The 25,571-nt window shown below is 40.8% G+C and overlaps 1 protein-coding gene across 8 annotated transcripts in view; it reads right to left on the reverse strand.

Annotated features, from left to right (window-relative positions):
• Positions 1 to 25,571, reverse strand: part of GRB10 (growth factor receptor bound protein 10) — a 148,387-nt gene that overhangs the window by 75,720 nt on the left and 47,096 nt on the right. For all 8 annotated transcript variants that reach the window (XM_065052773.1, XM_065052771.1, XM_065052776.1 and 5 more), the window contains one exon: positions 12,122 to 12,215. In XM_065052773.1, coding sequence (XP_064908845.1) covers positions 12,122 to 12,215 — 94 coding nt within the window. The remainder of the gene's footprint in view (positions 1 to 12,121; positions 12,216 to 25,571) is intronic.

Genomic DNA, 25,571 nt, shown 5'->3' on the forward strand with positions numbered 1-25,571 from the left:
AAAAAGAAAGCTTCAACTACCCTTCAGAGTAACTCATGACCCCCTCCCTAATATGAGTCAAGGATTATGCACCTTCAATCAAAGCACATTTATGGTACTCAGAGGCTGCATTATCTTTCACCACTTCCATGTCATACACTGGATACAAACAAGTCAATCTACAGAAAGTCTATCCATCATGTCAAAGTAACAGTCTACAGTTTACCCTATATATTAGGATACGATCTCTCATATGTTCACATTGCAGTCTTGATTTCATCTCTTCCGAACCGGCTCTCAACATAATACCATGAATAATGAAGGACTTCACCTTCAGAAACAGCACTCACACTACAAAGCAAATCTCAGCCACATACTTGATAGAAGTTTTGTGCTAGCAATATCTTCATTTTGCTGATGGGCGAAAATGTAGGTAGACGTCTACAGTTATTTGTTTCATCCTATGTAACAGCTAATTTGTTGAAAGAGCGCTTCTAACTCTTCATCCCACTCCATGCATGGACAATGGCCAACCCCAGCAAGTATTTCCCATTTCCTGGTAGGTGGGGTCATGGAGTGGAGAGCCCATTGCTGCTTCTGTGCACTCACCTGAAGAAACGTACACTTCGCAGTGTCCCACAACCATTTCCATGGCCCAGGGTCATCAGCAACTTGGATAATTCCAACTATTCTGAGCAGTTATAGCTGCCTAAGGTATAGATGGCTAACTAACAACAAACACATGGGAGTCAGGTCTGCATATGAGTGTAAGGGTCTTTGTGCAACTCCACAGTACAGACTTTGGAGGTTTGTTACTCCACACAACTTCCAAAAGGAGTGACAAAACCATTCCCCCAACAAAGACCCTGCTATCAATAAAGTAGGTAACCAGCTCATGGGCACTCATTGCCATCAAATCACCTTCTTTCACTGAGGACTGGCTGTGGGGACAAACAGTACAGTCCACAGAGACGTAGGGCTTACAGAAAGAACCAGCATGTTGCTGTAAACAAACCCTGTACCACTTTACATTATTCCTGCTATCTTAAGTCTGACTTCAGTCATGAACATTTAACAATTTTTAAACCCAGAAAATCACATTGATACTTCAATAGAAACATCATTGCCACTAAGAAAGCCTACTTTCACATTCACCCAGCACCACAGAAATTTATTAGCCAGGTATTTTTAGTGACATCCATTTTTTCAGATATACCACCGTATATATTCTTCTTGACATAACTAAGTTAAGCTCTACTTGCTGATACAGACCATGAGCACATTCCAGTGCAACTTGTTTGTCTCAACTAAAGGAAATATGTTCCCATGCTGGAAAAAATCTTAAAATCTGCAGTCCTCAATTTCCCAGTCATCTGGCAGAACCAATCTCTTCTATAAACAGATTAGAAAAAACATTTCTAAGAAAGATGATGTTTAAGCTATAACCTGAATTGGGCATTTTCCTCTCAGTTATAAGACTCATTACCTCTTTCCTGGTTTTCTAGTAGGTAAACTCACGAAAATTGTTCTAATATGCAGAAACGGATACTAAAACCTTGAACTAAATCTATACTCAAGTGCTTAAGTTAAATTTCCTGCAGTAGTGTCAGCCAACTTTTCAAATCCATTCAGTTTTTAAGCACAAATCCAACTTTTGTTTAGTATTTATAATTCTTCCTCTAATTAAGACCAGCTAACAACTGAAAAGGGAGGGCACCACATTTTTGAATCAAGAGGAGTCCTAAAGCAACAGATGCCTTTGCTGGGAGAGCTGCTATATCCCAAACATGCCCCATTTCACTCTTGCAAACAAGTCTTACCTTGTTCTCGTTCTGTTTCTTACCCCTGGAAATGTTACAGATTTAGACAATGCTTATCTATTTTCTTCATTTAGTTATTTTTCTACTTTAAAAAAAGGAGAAAAGTGCATTTCTGTATTCATTTTTAAGATTATAAAAGCTCTGCTTATAGGATGTAACTCATAAAAGAAGTAAATTAACTTATATTTTGCTCCACCTGCAGCACTGGAAAGAAGAGGCAGAAACCAAAGGTTAGGACACTTTTATCGTTAGGACAAACAATGGAAGGAAACCAAGAGCTGTACTGCCTGTTCTCCACCCTCTCACTACTTTGATAGAGACCAAAAATATAACCTTGAAGGTCAGGGGAAAACAAAAACCTAAAAAACTGAATACATGTCTCTCAGAATTGTTTGCAGACAAGAGGATTGGATTGTGTCAGCTATAAGAAATCATCTGCCATCACAAAAGAGATCAAAGGTGCATGGCTGATCAGCAACAGGACACAAATGAGTTCAGAATGCTTTAAATGAGGGTGGGAGTAATTCAGGGCTTTATCTGAAGGAGCTAAATGGATTTCATTTGGAGGAAGAAGGGGAGAATACAGCTAGTCGCAAAATTGCTAAGCATACTGGTGAACTAAGGCTACTGAAATGTTTCTTGCAAAGCTCAAGTCCAGACAATCTCAAGAATTCAGGGAGCAGTTTCTGGCATTACAACTGTCTCTACCACACCACTGCCACCACACTCTTGGAAACAACTTTCTTAGTAAAGGGTGTCTTCCCCCCTCCCCCCCACCCCCCGTTGCCTTGAGAAAGCACAGAGGTGTACAGCAAACCTGTGTTCTTGATACAGATTTTTCCAAGGCAGACAGATTTTAAAAAGAAAATTGCTCCCCCCTATCAGTCACAGTAATTTCAGACATTAGATGCATTGCAGATAACAGCAATCAATTTCTGATCTATTTATAGGTGACACTCTTAAATGTCCAAATACGCAGAATAGCTTTATTTTAGACTTGAACACAAGTCATGAAACCAGATTAGCACCCTAGAGCTTCCCATGTAATCAGATACCGAAAGGCAGTTCTCTCTCCATTAAAGCTGACCTTGCATCGTGACATTGTACTTTTATCTCAAAAATCAGATATACTTACACTTTTGAAAATGTCCTTTTAAGCAGTATTTCATAACAAGCAGTATAGCTGCAGTGAGTATGGATTGTTTCCATCTCTAAATATACTTTTCCTCTTTACATATCAAACTGCCTTTGAAATTTTGATTTTGGTTAAGGCATCAGAATTTGAAGTTAATATTCTGATGCTGCACAGACGCTGTTTTTACAGAACAACTGCCATTGTTACAGCATGATTAAAAACCAGGCTACATAATAAATCAACTTTCCGAGATGGAAAGCTCATTAGTACTGAGATTATTCAAGTGCCCACAGCCATGTTTTGACGTTTGGCTATAACACCTTCACTGAAATATTCAAAAGGTTCTTACATAAAGCCAAATACACTTAAAACATGCCTGCTAACAGGGAAGAATATACAGAACCCAATGATGTAGAGGAAGGCAGTAGAGTGCCACAGGCAAGAACTCAGTTCAGCCACATTAAAAATGTCCCCCAGAAGCTATCCAAAGAGAGTAATAGTTTCCATCCTTTCACTCTCTTAACATCTTGACAGTACAAATTTAGTTGGATTACAAAAGAAAACATACAGGCAATAAAGTTATTCCACAAAACATATGAGCTCATTCCAAGATCTTACAGTTATGTTGTATTGATTAAATTAGAAGAGGGCATTTCAGGTCACTAAGCTCTATTATGGACCATTATCTCAAATAGAAGAAATAAGCCACCTAGGAGGCACAGAACAAGCTGAGACCACAAGTCTCCGCATGCATGTTGGACAGTAAATAAGTATATAAAACAACAATAAAAAAAAGAAAAAAAGGAAATCTGTTGCACTTGACTGCTTTAGTGATGGTTACAGAAAGGATGGAGATGATGCAAGTTGTTAACTAAATACCTTTACACAGAACAGAGCATACTACCTATAGGATTTTGGACTTTTTTTGATCACAAAAGACATGAGATAGGTGTGCAAGAAGTGAGCTCAGCCCAGGTACCTGGATATCATGAGCAGATATTGAAACACTAGTTTGCCTCTGGTATCTGAACTTCCCCAAGCACATCATTGCCAACAGAAGCACTGGACTTAGCAGCTCAAGCCCTAGAAATTAAGAGCTCAGACAATGTCACCTGCCCAAAGGGCTTGCAGGTTGCTTTTTCCCTGCAGGAGGCCTGTCGCAGCCCATGCAAGGTGCTGTTCTCCTCCCAAGCGCTCACCAGCGAGGCTGTTCCATCAGGCTGCCGGCAAACAGGCGCTCGGCAAGCGGCCAGCTGCCCCGACACAACTGCGGTAGCCATACCAGGACAGGAACGATATCTGTGTCGCCGGTGTCATCACCTCACTGAGCTGATATTACCTCAGGGGAAGCGTGCCAGCAGTAAATAAACACATGAGGTGAACCTTTGCCTCTTGCTAACAGAGCAGACTCTTGTAACAGACAAATAGGTTTAGGTACCTACCCCACGGCACCCCCTCTGCCCCCCAAAATATGCCGTTTCGCTCAGCTGGTTCTTGTGCAATAGCTGCAGCACAGAGAGTTTTCCAAAGATGCCCAAGAAGGGACACCCCCAGACAAGAAGAGAGGACATTCCTACGCTACCCATTGCATTACCTAGCCAATGGATGCAAAATGATGACTGCGCCAACAGTCTTAGCTCTGCTTCAGCTGTAGCAGAAGTGCACATCCCTTAATATTAAGGGCAGGGTGAGAGGAAATGGCCTCAAGTTGCACTGGGGAGGTTTAGATTGGATATGAGGAAATATTTTGTCATGGAAAGGGTGGTAGAAAAGGGAACAGGCTGCCCAAGTAGTTGAGTCACCATCCCTGGAGGTGTTTAGAAGATGAGTAGATGAGGTTCTTAGGGACATGGTTTAGTGCCAGTTAGGTTATGGTTAGACTTGATGATCCTGAGGGTTTCTTCCAACCAAAACAATTCTATGATTTTAAGGACAAAAGTAAATGAAAAAGGACATTTTATTTTACAATTTATTTCAGTGCCTCCCTCTTCCTATTGGATTGGTGGCAAGTTTCTTAAAGACTCATCATGTTAGGCTTATGCTAGCACTAAGGCAACTTGTTCTCCAATAGGGAACACATAATGGGTGAGGTAGGGAAGCACCCTCTTGCAGAAGAAGAATCTGGAAAGAAGCAACAGCATCACCCCAGCCCAATTTACATCTTCCCCTCCTAAAGCCTTAGACAAGCATTTAACAGTAACAAGAAGCATCTTCTAACCACCCTAAATTGACATCCTGTGAATCTACTCCCCACCCCCAAGATAACTAGAGATCTCTTGAAAGAGAAGGTGGAAGAACGCTATCACTGTATCACCAATATGAAAAAAAGAAAAAACACTTTCTCAGACATCATACAGCTACACAGCTTCAGCCCCCAAGGGATTGATATGGGGTGTCACAGACTATCTCCAGCAAGGAGCCCAACTCCACCAGCTCTCCCAATGCAACCACTCTGCCCCACCAACTACCTCCCCTCCAACAAGGCAACAAGTTCACTGCAAACCTGGTAGTAACTTTACCATTTCTGCACAGGCCATCAAAGAACACAGGCTTAAAATTTACTTAGACCACCACATAAATAGGGAAAGATTAATTTTTAATACTGTAATACTTCCTGGTTTAGGCTTACTTTAAAACTCTCTTTAGTTTTTCTACACCTCCACTTGTAGAACTTCCAAAGAATAAAGGCCCCAAGGCATACCATGTTACACCCTATACAATCAAGACAGAAGGCTCCTTTCCTGCACTGAATCCTACCTTGTCAGAATTTACACACTGAATCCTGAAAGATTATAAGCAGGCCTAAAATCCAATGCTTGTCAACTATATTGGAGCTTTTTTTACTCGTATCAGGTGGCTTCAGAGGAACACATTTTAAATGTGTCCAAAATTGAAGATTTGTGAAACTGATATTAAAAAGACAATATATGAAAATTAAAATAAAAAAATACAATAAAAATCAAAGAAAAATCCACCAGTCACCTACAAATATTACTCTGAACATGCAACATTTTAAACCATTTGTTGTAGTCTGTTTCTTCTCATTTCATTGATTTTACTCAATCTTCATTAGCAGCCTTACAGAGTCTTCCTGATAAACTCAATTAGTTGGTCTATTTTGTCCTCCTGTAGCTTGCTGCAAATCTCTGAAATTATCTGTACTAAACACCAACCTACTTTGTCTTATCTTTCCATCTTTTTTTTACATTTTTTTTTTTCCAGAGTTCTGTCAGCCCAAGGGTTTGGGAACTAATATAATGAGCGAAGTTAAACTTCTGCAGCTATTATGGGTATCCTCCTAGTAACTGTGCTAACAAGATTCATCACCAAGTACAATGGAAGCCTTCTCCCAAACAAGACAAAGGTACTGGAATGAGCTAGGCAGGAAAGGGGGGCTTATCCCTCTGCCTAAGGGTACTCAGTGTAAATCTTTTTGGCACTAATGATGGGGGTTTTTTTATAAGGCTGGACAATGACAACAACATTTATACAAAGCATGAGAATTCATGAATGTCTGGCAGCTTTTGGTATTGCCTCTGCAATACAAACAAGACTGTTTTTCACTCCACATTTTCAATTCAGTACCAGCTGGATTCTGCAAAAACGTGGGTTAGTTCTGATACACCAAATAACTGACTCATCCCAGTGGGATCCCATAACTGAAGCACATCAGAAGTAGCACTGGCCATTACTAAACACGCTGCACCTCAGCTACAGGACAAATAACAAAATCATCTCAACCTCATGTGCCTATCCTGAGACAGATATTAAAGAAAATATATTAAAAGCAAGTAATAATAGCAATGGTGGAGAAAAAGGACTACAGAAGATTATTTCTCTGGGCTAAACCCTAAGCATCATAATCACAGAATCCCAGAATGGTTGGGGTTGGAAGGGACCTCTGGAGACCACCTAGTCCAACCCACCTGCTAAAGCAGGTTCACCCAGAGCAGATCACACAGAAACATGTCTAGATGGGGCTGGAATGTCTCCAGAGAATGAGACTCCACAACCTCTCTGGGCAGCCTGTTCCAGGGCTCTGGCACCCTCAAAGTAAAGAAGTTTCTCCTCATATTCAGACGGAACCTCCCGTGCTTCAGTCTGTGCCCGCTGCCCCTCATCCTGTCATTGGGCACCACTGAAAAGAGTCTGGTCCCATCCTCTTGACATCCAGCCTTAAGATAATACTTCGTCTAAGCCCATACTCATTCAAAAGTCCATATTTACACGTTTGTGGTTTTTGGACACAGGCAGTGTGTTAGAATGGTAGTTTCCACCATCGCTGACTGTTATCCTATCTATAAAAGTTAACGTATCAGTTACTAGCCAGCAAGATACAGCAGAGCCATCTGCCTCAAGAGCAGGCCTCAGTGTGACACAAGTTGGCAGCTGCTTTGCATCCCTTCAGGTTTGGTGTGAACAAGTCATTGTCCACAGGTGTAGGAACGTCACAGAAACCTAACACCAACTGATTTGCAACCACAGCATCTCCATCGTCTCACTGTGCAGGCAACATTTCCTAGCATGACCAAGCAAGAAAGACCAAAGGACAGCTGTTCGCTAAAACATCTCATATCACCTTTTTCTTTCTGCTGCCAGAGCCACCTGGCTATGGAGCCAGAGGTGCCACAATATTAGCCCATATCTGCCTGCAAACTGCGGTGATAAAAAAAGATCAAGTTGAACAAGAACCAAGAGCACTTCAGGAGCGGAAGCCCACATGAATATATTAATAAAAGGAATATAAATCTCTCAAAGGCCTATGGCAAAACACATTTGCACAGACAATCATCTCACAAGTACACACACACAGAAAGTGCCAGAACTGCATGTCTAATACTTCCACTAAAGTCAGGGTGACAGAATACATCTTATTTATGCCTGGCTTCAAAATCCTGAATAAGAAGTAGCTACACAACCTCAAAAAGTACATGTCAAGTACTAATAAAAGGTACTGCCCATGAACTTTCTGACCGGGACTGGAGTTGGCACTATTTGCTGCTTGCTAGAAAAACAAACAAAAAATGAGCTCCAAAACACGCCTCGACAAAGCAAAACCCAGAAGTTAATGGTGGTGGCACCACAGAGCAGTGCACTCAGCCAGGAGGAACGGAGGCTGCAGGGCGCAAGTGCTTGGGAAGACAGGAGAACCAGCAGCATCCTTTGGGACGGGACTAGGAGAACGAGTGCTGGAGCCCATCACCTCCACAAAAGGCCTCAGAACAGCACATCCGTGTCAATATGTTTTGACTAAAATCACCATTATGCTCCCCCAGCTCTGCCCCTTGCTACTGGATGGAGTACAAACACTGTAGGCTACACACTGCAGAGAACGTGCCACTGCATTGTGAGTGCTACATGTATTGCAAAGTGACACATGGCTGAGAAGGCTACAGTCTCCTTCATCTCTACACTCTACTCCTGAAGGGAAAATTTTAGAAAACTAACTAGACTTGCCCCATCCTAAGCATGCTCTCATTCCTCTTGGTGTTTTTAAAGATGGCAAATAATTGTTTTGATTGTTTCTTCACCTCCTTCCTTAACTCTTCAGGAAATGTCATATAGGTTACACGTATTTTTCTCTGTCAAGCCTAGAGGCTTTACTACAGCTTCTGGAAGGACTGCTCAAGATATACTTGATTTGTTGTTTATTAAATGCCAAATCCTGGCTGGCTGTTGTTAATTTTCTATAACTTTCAGTAGGCAGCAGGCAGCTGAAGCGTATCTGTTCCTTTAAATCAGTAGATATTAGTATAGTTCAGCTGGATGAAAGTCACTCTTTCCTGTTGCATTTAAATTTCTCAAGTAGCTTTTGAGGAATAGAGGCAAGAAATCCTAGCTCCTGCTCTCTGCATTTTATACTTTTACAAAATTTGCCCAACTAACAGAATCACTGAAAAGTTAATATTAAATAATGGCCTAGATATAAAAATACTTATTGTTAAAGTAAGAGTTTATCACCATACCCAGACATAAGCAGTTATTGAACTATTTCTAGGAAAAAATACTATTCCATCTGCACTTAACTTTTCACATCTGTTTCATAGGAAACCTGCCTATGTTAAAGACTCCTCACTTAAAAAAAAAAAAATATTCTCTGCTTCCCAACCTTTACAAGATATTATTTTATAACAAAAAAGTTGAACAGTTCTAAAGCATCTGCTTGTGTAAAAAGAGTGATTCAGCAGGAAACATGTACTTGAAATACCCTTCACAAGAAAGAGCTTATTCACGCAGGGACAGTTGGCAGCGATATCTCTGTCTCCACTTGAATGCTCTTTTTCCAGCTTGTGTTGAAGGGATTCAGATGCCTGGGAGGAAGCTAATCACCATTTTTATAGGCCGTGGAAAGCAGTGTATAGTTCAGAATTGCCAGTGCCTGTACCAAAGCTCTCCCAGTGAAAAGCAAAGGGCTATAAGTTAATGTTCAACAGAAACTGGCAAATCCGCTGCGCTCACTGAGGAATGTGGGCAGGTATGAATTGGAAGTGCATACATAAAATAATGTACAGTTGTTCAACGTTCATCTGCAGCATTTAAGGCCCAGCACACTAAAGAGAAAAAGCCAGGGAGCACCTAACACATGAAATATTTTAGCCAATTCTAATGCTTCCACAGTTTCTGCTCACAATAAGTATGTATTTAAACCATTTGCTTTGTGGCAAGGCTATCAGTTTCCCCTAAAAGTCTTGCAAAACACAGGAACAAAAGCTTTAGACCTTCTAGGCGGTATAAGATAAATAAAGTCAGTAAGTAATGTGGTATATAACAGGAAGCAAAATTTACCATGGTCTGTTGCAAGTACCTTTATCATCAGCATAATCAAGACATACCACCAGATTCAATTATTGAACACAAACAGTGGTCCTGCAAATTACTTCTGGACACGGGTTTACTTTTAAGTTTTTCATCAAAGTCAGTGCCAGCAAAGCTTTAATAGAAAGTAATGGACAACACAGTTCAATGTAAGAGTACAAAGCCAAAGCAAACAGCTGCCATAGAACTTAAAAACCCACTTTATGTTACTAATCTGGTTTTCCTATTTATTGTGTGATTAATATGACTGCATGGGAACTAGTTCAGACCATGTCACGACTCCCACCGAAGCTCCTCATGTTATATTTTTCTATGTACTACTCATTAATCAGTTACTGGAATACACAGCACCTCTTAAAATACTTGCACTTTCAAGTTCTTAGACAAGAACATGTATTTTATATGCTATGAAATAGTGTAGACACACTTGGACAGAACAAACACAGAAGACGTGACATACATCACGCCTACGGTTACTTCCATTTTTAAAAAGATAACGAAGCAGCAGGTCTCATGCCTGCAAGGCACGTTGCTTCCCTCTGACACAGCAAAAAGACAGAAGTGCTACAGCATTAAAGGCCTCCTCTGGGAAGTCAGGTTTCAGTTCTTAATCCTCGTCACTTATGTAACAGCGTTTCACAGTCATGAGGGTGGGCAAGATTAATAATGTCCTAAAATACTTCTTCAGCAACAAAATAGGAAAGATTTCAGAAATACTAGATGTGATTGCTGTTGTAGGAAAAAAATGCTAAACCATTTGTCAGTGCAAAAGTGATCTCTACTTCAGAAACTACTGTGAAAAACATTAACAGGCTCTTTATAAACAGGCCTCAAACAGCCAGTGCCTCTGTGAAAAGCATTCTGTTTAAAGATAGCTGTTTCCTAAATTAATTTGGACCAGTTTGCATACAGACGTGTCTCAAAGAAGCTGAGGCAGAGCCACACATCAGGTGACACTGTACAGATCCTTCTGCAGTACTGCAGCATTGGCAGAGGAAAAGAAGGATCTGAAAAGGAAGTAATACTCTGTAAGAAAAAATGTCAGGCTATAAAATTAGCATTTTGCCACCAAAACGGAATACTACCTATCTCTTTAATAAGTGTTCAGACTTCATGAGCAGCAGCCCCACATACTCTCACTCTAACACATGAACTTAGACCACACACCATGTGTTCCCCCCCAAAATCCCTTGACTGAATGGGGATACTTACAAATAACTTCAGAATTTACCTATATAGACCTGCTCCAGCACTTGCCCATCCCAAGTAGGTGAGATTAATGTAACAGTACCATTCGAATACGAATGAAAAATGGAATTTATAAACTTGGTTTTGTAAGCATGCAAGCATGGCACAACACACTGCCTGCGCTACTGTAAATTTTAGATTGGATAACATGACAACCTGTTATCTTCTATTTTCAACTGAAAGCAAAGCTTTAAAAAGCTGGAAGACTTGGAGGGCAAGGAGTGAATTAAAATCCTCACTACAGTCTGGGACTTGTTTGTAAAACTTCAATAGTCTTGAGGATCTACGAGTCATGAAATTCCAGTCTTGCTGCCCTTGGCAAACAAAAGCGGCTGAATTTTTAAAGGAAACACTAAGCATATCATACTTGATAAATATTTTAAATAATAAGTCTGTGATCTTTTTTGTTTCAATAGCCTTGTGCTGACTGGAATACTATTAGCTGTTGCACTGAAGAAACAACATTTGAAGATGCCCTTCAAAAGACTTGGTTCCAAATTAAGCCATCGTGAATCCTGAGGATAAAGGGGTTCACTGGTTAAGATGGCACTCTCTGTTATTAATTATTTCAAAGCAAAACAAATAGCAGGAATGTTTTGGCTCGGCTCTATAATAGTAACTGTCTTCCCTTACATATCTGAACAGACACGAATTGGCAAAGAAAGATTTTTAAAATTTATTTTACATCTACTTCAGGACTTCCTTCCCTCAAATGAGCTGATTTCTGTCATGCAAGGCAAGTAAACATACTTTTCTCCTACTGCAAAAGTCAACCACAGCCCTGAACCTTTCTTACAGCAATGAAAGATCTTTCAAATGCAACTTTAACGTTACAAATGTTGAATTCAATTTCAGTACTTTCTTTCTCCTCCCCGCTCCTAAAAATGGGAGAATATACCTGCCACCATGAGATGCACCAGTTCTTCATCATCTTTACCCACAGTTCACAGGACAGTTGCGACAAAAAAAACCCACTATTTCTTAGCTCTCCTCCTCCACCCATCTAGAACATTTTTTTTTTAATGAGAAGGAGAAATGGAAATATGGAGGTAAAACTATCTCTGCATATACAGCACCCTGGCTTTCCCCCAATGAGCCTGGATGCCCACTCACTGTTCCCTACCTTGGTGACTGAGGGAGATGCGGTTAGATGGTTCTTGGAAACCCGGTTCCACCAGATCCCGCCGACCATGAGCCGAAGTCTGATCTACATTGTCCTAAAAACAAAAGAGAAGAAAATCTTATCAAAAACAGGCATCCTGCACTCCCTATAAGCTACACTGTACAGAGCCAAACCACCGATACAAAAACATCCCTGACATACCTCTGAAAGAAGAAACCAACGTTAGAGAAGGAGGTGGGGAGGGGGGAAGGTTTTAGGGGGACACTAGACTATCACATCAATACAGGTGTCACAAATCCAGAATCAATAACTCTGCTGTTGCCTCATCTGTACATCAGTTTTGCATTTCAAACTGGGAAACATTGACGTTAGTGCAATTTCTAGCTTAACAAAACGTTTCTTCTTGCATCAAATTATGTGGAGGCTTGGGGTTTTGTTTTCTTTAATTCCAAGTGTGTGGTTTAGGGGTTTGTAACTAATTAACTGGACTGAAACAGATTCAGTAGTGAACTACAAAACCTCAAGTGGAATCAGAAGTTCAATTTAGATAAACATCCATAACTCTGGATGCCAACCTGTATTTTTTTTTCTTACTAGAACTCTCACAAGATCAGGTTTCAAGAAGTTTTAGCACAGACTGAACTTGGCTAAGTCTAAAATACCGCAGTTTCTCACAGAAGTTGCCAAAAAAAGAAGACTAGGAGAAAGCAGGAAAATTGAAATATAAACAAAAAAATTACAAAAGCAAGATAAACCATGCTGAGTTTTAGAAATACAAGGAGGAAATTCAGTGCAGGTGCACAGTTTTACAAAGCTGGCATACCTTTGCATATAGCAGCTAAAGGTAGGTATGGAAAACCAGAAGCAAGTGCATAAAGTTGACCACATTAATGTATGACAGCCCATGAACCATGCTGCAGTGACATACGTGACTGGATACATGTTCCTGCTGTGCCCAAAGTGTGAGACAGATACATGACAGCATGACCTGCATTTATGTCAAAACATAGAAACCACCTTCACAGCAAATGATGTTGTAGTTATGGCAGAGCAACAGCATGCACACAGCGAGCAGCAATTCCACTATGTACAACCGTGAGCTCTCAGCCCAACACTTCCAGTTGACAGAATACAAACTAATGCTAAAAAACATAATGGATGTAGTGTTTGGTGATAAGAACTGTATATAGTTATAAAGGATACAAAATAAATTACATTATCTCTTCGTTGGAGAGACCATCTCAAACAGCAGTTACTGAGCTTTGACTCAAGTACTCAAGCACCGCTCTTGAGTGCCTCCACCATCAGGGATCAATTCAGTAGCCCAAAGGCTTTTAAAAAGACAGAGACTGCCAACAGTGGTATGACTAACAGAGGTTTTAACAAGTAAACAATACATGATAAGATACGTACGACATCCATCATTCTATGCCAGATAGAAGTGGAACCACTCGGCCTTCTGCCTCCATATTGGCTACTTCCCGTTACAGCTCTTTACATCCCTGCCACTGATTTCCACAACACTGGCTGTTGTTTCATAAGCCACATCTAGTTAATCTCACAAGTTTTTGTACTTGTCTCCCAGGAATTAAGAAAAATTTAAAAAAAAACAAAAAAAAAAAAAACACACACAAAAAAGTCAGACTTCCCATCAGTATGGTTGTATTTGTTTTTACTGTCTTGAAACATGGCAATATTTGTTAGCTCTTTCCCTGAAGCTAACTGAATGGTGTTGGGAACACGCAGCTCCTGAGCTCCTGTCTCTGTCAAATCCCTTGCAACCACAGGGTATCGCATCCTAACATTATTACCACTTTTGGAGCACTAGTCATTTTCACTGGATGTATCTCATTTTCTCTGGGATACCACACAGTCAGCACTGACCTGGCCAATAACATCTCAATTTTAAATTTCAGGGACTTCCAGCACGAGAAGTCCACTGCAGGAAGCAGAAAGCACATACTAAATTAAGAGTCTGCTCCTCAGAAAGTTTAGCATAATTCTTTCAAAGGCTTCAAGGACAACAGTAGGGAGAAGATGCTTATCTAGGAAAAGTTGCAGTCAGAACTTAAAGCCGAAGTCGATTGTTCTTTAGTTATTTCAAACCTAGTACAAAGGTTGAGAGGTGAACATCGCAGAGATGAAGAACACAGCAGCAGAACATCCTTCATCCTAGCACAGAGCTTTCCTTGCGCGTTTCCTCCCATGCAATTCAACATCACATATTTATATCGGGTAGATAAAACCGCACTGACGCAGTTTAGTAGCCTTAGTGCCACTTCCCAGGAACAAGTCCGGATATCCGATGTGTGGATGCAGTTGCTTATTGCCTCTCAGCTGGGAAGGGTAACAGGGCATCCCAAAATAAACAGAAGGCTGAACAAGAAAACCAGTTATAGGCTATTTGTTACACACCTAAATGTGTTTCCAGTTGTCACAAGACATAAAAGCCCCTAGTGGAAGGCTGGATTCATGCAATACTATGTAGTAACACAGGACAGGATGTGGCCAAGATGCATCTTTTTACCTTTGGGTTTTGCACAGCAGTAACACACAAACACTTAACTCAGAAGACCCTATTTCAGGCTTAGAGGTGGCTGCAAGTCCGTAACTCTTCAATGAAAACAGATTTATTTATTTGTTTTTTTAACTAGCCATTGCCAATCATTTACAGGAATAGGATTCATCCTCTCTGGAACCACCTCACAGCTGTACCAGAAGATGCTGAGAACCACAGGTCTTATTCACAAAGCTTATGCCAAAGTCACAGTGAGATAATATCAAAGTTTTCAGAAGCAGAGGTTTCATTGACTAATGATTGCCAGTGCTGTCTTTACAAAGCTGATGCCCCTGCCCATTTTGTCAGATGCAAACCCCTGCCCAGAAGGTCCACGAGTTCTGCAGCTTGAGCAAAGTGTGGAACCAGAGGTTTCCTCCGGGCACCGAGGGCCAGCACAACCCAAGTGCTAAAGTAAAGCGACAGACGTGCATAAACAAAGCCACACCTGTTAAAGCAATGCAGGTAGCAGAGGAGAAAAGGTAAGGGCGGTGTGATTTAAAGAGCTCAGGGTAGTTTCACATGACCCTCCAGAATCTGTTTGTGTCCGTTGTGCACAAACAGTGGCACCTGGCCAGCTGCAGCACAGATCAGACAGGCACTGGAACAAGGTTAAAAGAAGAAAGAATTGGGGGAGAGGAGTTATACAATTGCTCCATGCCGGTGGCCTCATTTTTGGGCCCCACTTGGGACCATGGCCAAGGCCCTCAGCAAGGTGGGCACCTGCTTTGGTCCATCACCGTCCCCCCCACTGCTGCTGAAACCAAGCTCCTCGTAAGTCATGTGTTTGCTCCATGTTTTAATCCCCAGCTCTCCCTCCTCTTCCAATAAATGCTCTCAATATGAAATTAAAGCATGTTACTTAACTTACTGTACCGTCCAGCTATTGTAGTATTTTTAGAAGCTAGCTGAGCATTAGCCCTCGCTGACTTGTTTGCATGTACTATTTTCTCTGGCAGTCAGCATCTGTGACCAAGGATGATTTAACTGAGCGACTAGCAAGAGTGCTACAAGGATCTGAAGCAGGGTTTATTTTTTTTTCCAGAGTCTTTTAAAGCAACAGCATTTCATATAGCCAAACACACTGTCATTACAGGTTAGATTTCAGTGTCCTTTTGTAAACCTACATTGCATGATGCAAAATGTGACATGCTTCCCTCGCATTAAGAGCCAAAGTCCACTCATAGGCAGTATTATCTCTATGTATCAGTAACCAGGACAATCTGGATTTATTTTTCAATATATAACCAAGCCTTTCAAGTTGCACTCCTTCTACTATGACATACAATGTTTGCTCCTGTTTGTGCTAGCATGATAAGCATTTCAGTTATCAAAGAAAACATTAAATCTGGTGTTTTAATCAGAGAATCAGACAGCCATATACTATAGCAGCTCTGCTGTCTGCACGTGTGCTCTTTAATCACTTCTATAGCTCCAAGTGCTACTGTTCCCACCTGCAGGTCAGCTCAGAAGAGTATGTATCAGGATAAGACAACATTATTAGTCTGACCAGTGTGTTGCCACTGCTCTGTTCTTCTCTCATCTTGTTTTCTTCAGGACAGGTTATCCAGACAGTTATTTACGACAGTCTTACAGGTAAACAGGGCTTAGAAAAGCAGATACAAAAGTACAGACAACAAGCTCTCATATATACTTCCCTTCTGCCTCTTTCTTTGTGAAGAAAGCGACCTGACATTAGCAGAGACAGAGTAGCTTTCTCTAGAGGTCTGGAAATCCCCTTTTACTGAAGGCTTCAACTTTTTCCAATTTGAGCAGTCACTGGATGTATATGTGATGAAGGAAGGCTACGAGCAGCAGCACAGCTTCTCCGAAGCTCCTGGGAGCATGGCCAGACCAAGGACGTCCAGACCACCAAGACAACAGTTTTGCATTTACTGTAGCTGTCTACAAACCCACACAGCCGTGCCCCTTAACAAAAGGTTCAATTGAGCAAGAGTCACGCGTACTCATGCCAGCAGTCCCACGGCGACAAATTAAGATCATGACATACTTCTGATGTTTGTACACCGTCCAGCACAACAGTGAGTCAAGTCAGACGTGCTGACGGGTCCCACTGCGGTTTAGAAGAATATCAAGGCAGATACACCTCGATTTGCACAGAGGCACTCCTGCCGCCCCAGGAGCTTGCTGCCTACCTGGCAGGGCTACACCGAGGTAAATGTCTTGAAACGAGTCAAGCATAAAATTAGCCAGGTCATTACTTGAACCACCTTAGCTTTACTCTGTTCAGGCAACATGTGTAAACCAAAATGAAGTACCTTCTGCTAGCATAGACTGAGGAAATTATTGTGAAGTGTTCAAGTATAAGGGGTTTCCAGAAAAACCCAGTTGTTAAAATTCACTGAAGATGTGTTCCCCAAGGGCTGTGAAACAGTGGACACAGCTCCATGCTCCAGAAGCAGAAAGGGAGTACTTCCAGAAATTACGCTTTCTCTTTGTATCTGCAACTTGTTACTCTTACACAAAGGATACAGAACTAGATGAACACTTCTTTACCTGACCCAGTACTGTGATTCTTAACATGCTGCTGGATTTTCCTTAGGCAACAAACAGATAAAGCCACACTTCTTCTGAGGACCACTTCATACAATTCTTCACTTCCCAAACAAAAGACTATTTCCATGTATGTAAAGTAAATTTCTGCATTGTTTTCTAAGCGATGCTTCTTGTTTATGCCATAATTTTGCAGCTTTGGTTTACTTAAAGCATCAAATGTACAAAGATGAAAATAGACTCAGTTATGATTAAATGCTGAGTGGCCAGCTATTCACCTTAACAAACTTTCCTATAAGTTACTGGTATGTGCAGCCATCCACAGAGTCTCTGTTCTGTCACGCAATTTGACTCTTAGCCCTGTGAATGCAAACACATAGGCTGTTACAGAAAGAAATCCACCTGACAGATCCAGACTAATGTTCAAGCTCCAATCCAGACTCCACAGTCTAGATCAGGTAGTAATGCACATGATGCTCCTTAAGTCACTGGGCTTTCTAGTGGCTAAAAACCAGCAGCACAGTCCCCTACCAGATATTTCTTTGATACAACATATTTTCAGCCTGCTGACACCCCAGAGCTTCAGGAAATTTGTCCCAAGTACGGTCATGAAGGAAAAGCAAGGCTCCTGGGTTTGCCTAAAGTCACTGCTTTGCAAATGATATCAGGTTTACTCAAACACAGTTCGTATTTTTCACTGTCGAGTTCTCCTAGAGCTCCAATCACATCTTCCCTGGGCCAGTGCCTAACATGTCACAGAAATAAAGAGAAAGAAACAGGCTTTGCACACCAGACGAAAAACTTTAAAGCGCATTCTCAGACAACGTGCATATTACATAATTAAAGACCTGTAACTAGGTTTCCTGCCTCTTAACTATAGTCATTTGACTAGGTAAGAGCCAAGTGAAAGGCTCAGTAAGTCAACAGAGTAACTGTGACCCTAGAAATTTAGCATTCCCATTGCTAAGAGAGCTTGTACAAACAAGGGCTTAAAATAAAGCCACTTAGCTTTGTCAGGAGTCCCGCTCTCTCTCCTGAAGCAAAAAAGCCACTAACGGCACGAATCCTGATTTTACAGTACTGGCTGTCAAGACTGCGCACGATAATCCTGGAGACCAGGAGCAAACAAGCCCAGCTTGGGATTACGGGAGCAGCAAAGGCAGCAGCACATTCCTCCCAAGACACCACGGCACCTCCGATCCTCGCTGCTGCAAATCAGCAAAATCATGCGATAACCTGGCATGGTGCACAGACCTATTTCTACCCACACGTCCATACCACCCTCCGCAGACTTACCAGCACACCACACAACATATACAATAGCTACAAGAAACATAACATTAGCAGGAATTAGCAAATAAAGAAGGAAAATGAGACTGACAGACAGACCTGGGTCCACGGTCTATGTCTCTGCGGCGGCTGGGAAATCCGTTAAATGAATCACAGGAATTATATTACATCCCATGATGCAGGGGAAGGCAGAAAGGGTTGCCAGTCTGACCTTGGAGGAACTCCCTCCAGACCCCTGTCTGGGTTTCAATAACCCACTGACCAGAAAGTCCTTCAATTCAGCAAAAAATTGGGGGGTTGGACCCTGTTGTCAGCACCAAAACCCTGCAGTGTGCATGTTCAAAATCAGTGGTTTCTTCTCCAACACCAACAAAAAGCTTTATAAACTCACAGACTCTCACATTTATACAGTATACTGCTAAAGCTGAGCCAGAAATTTATTTTTATAAAGGTGTTTCAGATTTATTTTAAGGATTACCAGTTACAGGACTTGTCATACCTGCACTGCAACTGCTATCAGGGCAGTTTGGTTTCACATGGAAAACTGTTACCTACTAGCCATTTCTTTCCTTTTTCGAAAACAAAGTGTCTCTTCAGCCACCCCAAGAAAAAAAGAAAAAAGAAATTACTCTGGCAAGAGTGGGACCACAATTAGCAACCTCCAACAGTATCTGGTAGCAGCAGTTTATTCATACAAGGCTTTTCTCTGGTAAGGCAGGAGGGAACATACCACGTTAGCTGACAGCTTCAGCAATGCACTTCTACAGCACACATAGACGCCAGCTTTACAGATTCAGCTTCTCTAGGCTGGTCTTTGCAAAATTGGCATTATCACGGTTTTCAACACTACTGCACCAGAATTTGGCAAGAACTACATCAAATTAAATGTCTCTCATGAGATGCAGTCCTCTCTTAGTATAAACTGCGTTTGCAAGAATTCAGCTGTCTACCAGTACTCTGCACAGAGAAAATGGACAGTATATTACCACACTGTGCACTTTTTGGACCAGACTGCCACCTATTATGGTACAAAAAAATTCAGTGCCATCATGGTTGCTGTCTTTTAAGCAGCTAGTACGGAGGGAATCCAACTGACAGGCTCAGAAATGCTAAAGCCTTTGTTCTATTTTTAATAAGACTAAAACCACCATGGCTGTTAGAGACAGTTTACATGGTTTACAGCTAAAATAAAGTCTTGAAATACAGAAAAGAACAAGTGCACAAGGTTCTTGGTGAAAGCAATCACTTCTTGGAGCTGTCTTCAGCTAGCAAGCACTTACAAAAATGAAACAGTTACTTCCTGATAAAATGCCTTTTTGATTCTTTTTTAAAACCATGAACTCAGTTCCTTTTCATTTCTAACAAAACACCATTAAATAAATGAAGTTTATATTAGGAAATTCTTCACAGTAGAAAATTATATGCTTCTGTAGAAATCCTGTTTCTTCTGCTGGTCCCCATAGATCCTGATAATGTATCTTTAGCTTGTACTTAATTTTCAGTTAGCCTTACCTCCAAAGCAAGTCACTCTCACTGGCAAGAGACTGCCACTGACAAAGCTACCAAAACCCTAATTTATTGCATGTTCCAAGCTCTTTGGTTTTGGTCAATACCAACTTCACCAATGAAGTCTCTGAAAAATATCTTTTCTATGAGAGAGAATTGTATTTACCAATAGGAATTCAACAGAAAAAAAAAAGAGTTTTGTTACTCTGATAAAGTATAAACTACAGTAATATGTCAGATTCCTTTTCTTTTTAAAGAGGCTTTTCAGCGAAATTTTGCATCATTCTCTTATCGAAGAATTGATGCATAACATATTTCACCAATTAAATTGAGCCAAAAGCACAGCAAGGCTCCAATGAACTTAATGATCCATATGTGTTAACTACTATAATGGATGATGCTCATGCAATCTAAGGGAGTAATGCAACCCATATGAGTTGTTGCTCTTACCTTATTCAAGAATTTTTACCAGGGTCACTTTCTATGTTTTGTCCAAGTTTCTGGAGTACATTGTCAGACTATACTCCTTCCTCATCAGAAAGATGAAAAGAAACATAATGAGAATATTTGTACCCAGGTGCTGTGGAAAATTTCAGTATGTCACACACCTGCTAACACACATGTAATGTCTTCAAAATCACCTTTTTAAGCTTACATTAAAAAAAAAAAAAAAGAAAAAAGAAAAATCTTCAGATGTTCTTTTGGGGGAAGTCGTAACACGCAACAAGAAGGTACAGGATATTTGATCCTTTCCAACCCGCTGGCCTTCCCATGCTCAGACCTGTGAAATACAAGGTAGCTCATCTGTTCTACTTGGCATCGAATCTACTAGAGCTCAGGTTATAGCAGCGCTGCCGGCCAGCTGCTTCCAGGAACACTGGCTTTGGGGGTCAGGTTTTGACAGCACCCTTGCACCAAGTGGAAGGGAGACGTTCTGTGAACTTTCTTGTACAGCCTGTCCCAGCGCAGGCTAAGGATGCCCTGCATTAACCTTGGAAGGCTCAACGCTTAAAAGGATGAGCCGAATGGACTCTGGGATCTGCCACTGCAGCAACATATGTGTGTTTCCTGCCCAGGCAGAGTGCAGAGAAGGAAGAAGTACTATATGCATATAAATACACTCTCTTTAAGAATAGATATTCAAACCTTTCTGCTTTGGGGAGTAGTAACCTCAACCAGATTTACATGAATTACATGAAACTATAAGAAAGAAATGAAAGTAGCATGAAACACAGAGTAAAGGAATTTATCCAATATGAAAGTGAGTCTGCTTTCTTAAAGGCAACACTGCTACCCCCTTCTGTTGTCTTCATGCTTCAGGTTCAAACTGAGGGTTTGAACAGACCAATACGTGAGGATGATTCTTCGCAGCCCTCGACAGAGCTGATAAAATGATCAGCCTCCTGTGAGGCAAGAGCCACTGTGCTCACACAGACCATTAAAATTCACTTCAAACTGGAAACCTGATTAATTTCAAGTGTCACGTTGCACAACTTCATATACGATAATACTTTGCTATCCCTACTTGCTTCAACTATCAGCAATACGGACCTTATCTCCCTACTATCCAAATTGCTGCAATTTAGGGTGTGCTTGTTCCCCCCTCCCCTCCTTCCCTAAAGAGTGATCCTTAGCACTAGATAAGTAATTAACTAGGCCTAGAAACGACTGTCCCATCTCATCAAACTTGTGATTCTGATTATCTTGACTACACAGCTTTCTGCTTAGATAAAGAACTGTCTACCTGCTACATGGTACAATCTACCCCAGAACTAGCTGCCCACCCTCAGACAAGGACATTTGTAGTTTAGGTGAGTTGCTTCCAGTTAGATACAGAACTAACTCCTTAGACATCTCCAGAACAGCAAGCCTTACCAAAAATATTGTATTTAAGAATCTCAGATACGAGGTAAAGATTTATACACCTCGGATGACAGCTCCATAACCTATTAAACAAGCAAACAAACCCACAGAAATCACAAACATCTCTGAAGCACAACAATCATGCCTTTTCATTATTAACAACCCAGCATCAGATCTTGTATTGGAACAGACAGCTATGCTCTCCTCTAAACCAAACAGCAATGTTCCACACTCTCAGAGCAAATCAGTAACGTAATTTACGCAAAGAAAATGGAGTGCAAGAAATAGTTTACAATACAAGGGTACTTAAATAGTTCTTCTGTACTGCTTACATTGCAGTAATAGGTTACTTTGCAAGCCCTTGGGAAAAGAAAAACAAACACACAAAAAACCTCACACCCAAAAAAAAACCAACAAAAAAACCCCACACACAACTACCAACAATTGCCAATAAAACAAGGTCCCTGTATTTCTGCATTTAATCAGGTTTGAACCTCATTTGACCAGCAGTTTTAAGAAAGTCACATCAACACCTTTCACATTGATGCACCAATTTTTGTTTGTTTGTTTAGGAAAAACAACAGGAATTCATCGTCAGTGATGCTCTGTTAGAGGTCATACATAAAGCGACTGCTCCCAAGTGTTAGAAATAGTGGGACAATATTGCTAATACAAATTATGCTGCAGTGCTGCCTACGTACAAATTGTCAATTCACAGCAGTTGGAAAGAACACAAAATAAAAATTAAGCTAAAACTAAGAATAGGGATTGTCCTGGATATTTCAGTGCACCGCTGTCTTATCCCCATTTCTCAAAATGCAAGAAAATTGCAGTATTTTCTTCATCTTCAGGGTACTTATCAGATTTTTTTTTAAAAGTAGTAATTAGTGTGACTATAGTAAAACCCAAGCAGCTCAAAGGTACTTTTAGCCTGAGAACTTCTCTCAGTGCTCTGGATACTTTACCGATCTCCCTCTGATTTTCAGAAATCTAGGTACAACATGAAATGTGCTTAATTGCTACGCTTGTTCGAGTATTACTAAATACATTTATTTATATATATATATATATATATATATATATATATATATATATATATATATATGTTAATGTAGTGGCTGCCATGTTCTGTCCTCCTTGAGGAAAGGAAGCTAACAAGAGGTTGCTCTACCAGTTACCCAGCAGAAAGATGGGAAATATCAGAAAATATTTTTGACTTAACATTCTCAAAATGAAGAAAATTCACAAAAACTCAGTAATTTGCATTTAAATAGTAACAGGTTACACGTACAGTTTCAAGCTCCCCCAGGAAAACCCAATATAAAGTGTAAATATTTTGCCCAAACCGGCACTCAGAAAAAAACCTGCTTGCTAAAAGTAAGCATGTCAATCCCCTCTTCATGCTTTGAAGGTTTTGCTTTTGTTTTGTAACTAGTTGTTCATAGCATAAGTGTGTCAAGAGACCACTTATTTTGTACACCTTCTCCCCACTTTTTGCTAATGCCTGCTAGACACATCCAAGAAAGTTACCCACAACACATCAGAACATACACCGCAATGCTCCAACATGGTCAGTGGCAGCAGCTGCCTTAATTCTGCACAAATCCTCTGAATACTGAGCTATGTTAAGGCCTCAACAGATCAAAAAGCTTTCAAAACTACCAGTATGTTACTGGAGGAAGGTGCAGCATGCCAAAAATTACCCAGGCAGCATATGAAATGAAACAAGCAAACCAACCCAAACAAGACCTGCCCAGGTACAGGGTCTCCAAACAGAGAGAAATATCAGAAATTGCAAAGCTGGTTAGCCAGAAGTTCAAGAAATCCTAGTTATAATACTGCCATGTGTGCAACAATTGATCGTGTTGGCTTCAGCAATGCTGAAACACTACAGCTACGAACCACAAGAACATTTCTGCAAATGGATTTCTACTGTTCGCTCCAAGGAAATAGGAAGCAATCATATGAGCTGCTGTTAAATCAGTATTAAAGTGACTTTGAAATGCCTTTCTTTTTCTTCTTTTCTCTTCCTTGAAACCACTGCTAAGATGAGAGAAGAAAAAAAAGTTACTGTCCAAGGGGCTAGGATCTTGTGCATGGGCAGCTACCATGTGTCTACTGAGACGGCGATAAACTCCGGGGCTCAGGGGCTTTTGCAGCACAATCAGTATTTATTATACTGCTTCCTTTAGTGTTGAGCTATTCTTTCTAATACAAAAATGCAGATCTATGGAATAAAGGTAGTAGAAAAGACTCCTACTGAGATTAAAGTCAAACCAGAGATCAAAAAAAAAAAAAGGGAATCGTAGGATGAGGAATAAAAAACTTTGAACTAAGCTTTAGAAGCAAGCTGTGGGTGAGAGGAACAAGCCACTTTCTGGATACAGTTGAAATGAAGACCACTATATCTAGTTAAAACAAGAAAATTAACTGTGGCAAGTTACCTGGGAGTTCATTAGTACACCACCACAACACTGACAGCACATGTGCAATCTTGCATCCTAATAACACATGTTATTGTATCAACATCCCTGTTGCAGGAGATGGCCAGTGGGACAGCTGATAAGAAGGCTCTGGTCTTGTGGGTTTGGGTTTATTTTAATCTGCAGGGCAAGTCACGCTCTAAAAGATACGCTGTCGGAAAACTATTTTTCCGATCTGCTCTCATCCAGCATAGCAGTTATGGTTTGCAACTAAACCATCCAGCCAATTAATGTTCAACAGCCAGCAGTTTGTCATCATTTTGAGGACATAATGGACTCCAGAAAAAACAAGATTGCAAGAGATGCCTTTTTCAGAACATCTTTAGCACACTTGGTTAACCACTTGCTCATGTCAGAAAAAAAAAAAATAATTAAAAAAAAATATATATATATATATATTTACATTTCATGCAGAAATTTCATCAGCACATATGTAGGAAGGTATTTTTCCCATTAAACTTACAACATGCTGCCCTATACTTCTGTATGGTCAGAAGTAGAGAAATGGGTACGCTGAAGTCTTAATTCACATTCATCTTAAAAAATAGGCTCTACAAGCTCCTCCAGCTACAGAAGCCTGATGGTGATTGCCTCAAATGTTGACATTAATATTTGGGTTGAAAAATTCTGGGTCTGTCATGCATTTAAAAGAACAAAAAATTAACATAAATTCAGTGTGCATGTGTGGGCAGGTAAACATGCTATAAGCTGCATTAATAAACGGGTATCTGCAACATTAAAGTGATCTAACACATCAAGTAACTGAAGCGATCCAACAAGTACAAATAACACATGAAACATGGAGGAACGTGTATGTACACAGGATCCTAGAGAAAGGATCCTGCAGAAATCTTTCCAACAGGTGAGGTCATGATGGTGTGATCATGGCAACCACTCCTGGCTTGCCAAGGAGTTCTTGCTTCCTTGCTAGTCAAGGAAGGATGACCCCAAGAGAGATGCTCTGAAAGAAGAAGGATATGCAGAGGTGGAACAGGACAAGAGCTCAGAGGACTGTGGGAAAAAGCCCATAGAGGTAGACCAGCCACAGATACAGTCATTGCCTCCTGACATCATCATTGCCAAGATGCCCTGCAGAAAAAGGCAGTGGTCTCCTTCCAGAAGGGTCAAGATGTCTTCTCCCAAGCTCCCCCAGGCACTGTTCTCCATCAGCCTGCACACAACCACTCAAGGAAATCCTGAACAGCTCATGTCCCTGCCACAGGCAGAAAACCCACAG

The sequence above is a fragment of the Columba livia genome, chromosome 2 (assembly GCF_036013475.1).
Source record: "Columba livia isolate bColLiv1 breed racing homer chromosome 2, bColLiv1.pat.W.v2, whole genome shotgun sequence".
In the NCBI taxonomy this organism is placed as follows: domain Eukaryota; kingdom Metazoa; phylum Chordata; class Aves; order Columbiformes; family Columbidae; genus Columba; species Columba livia.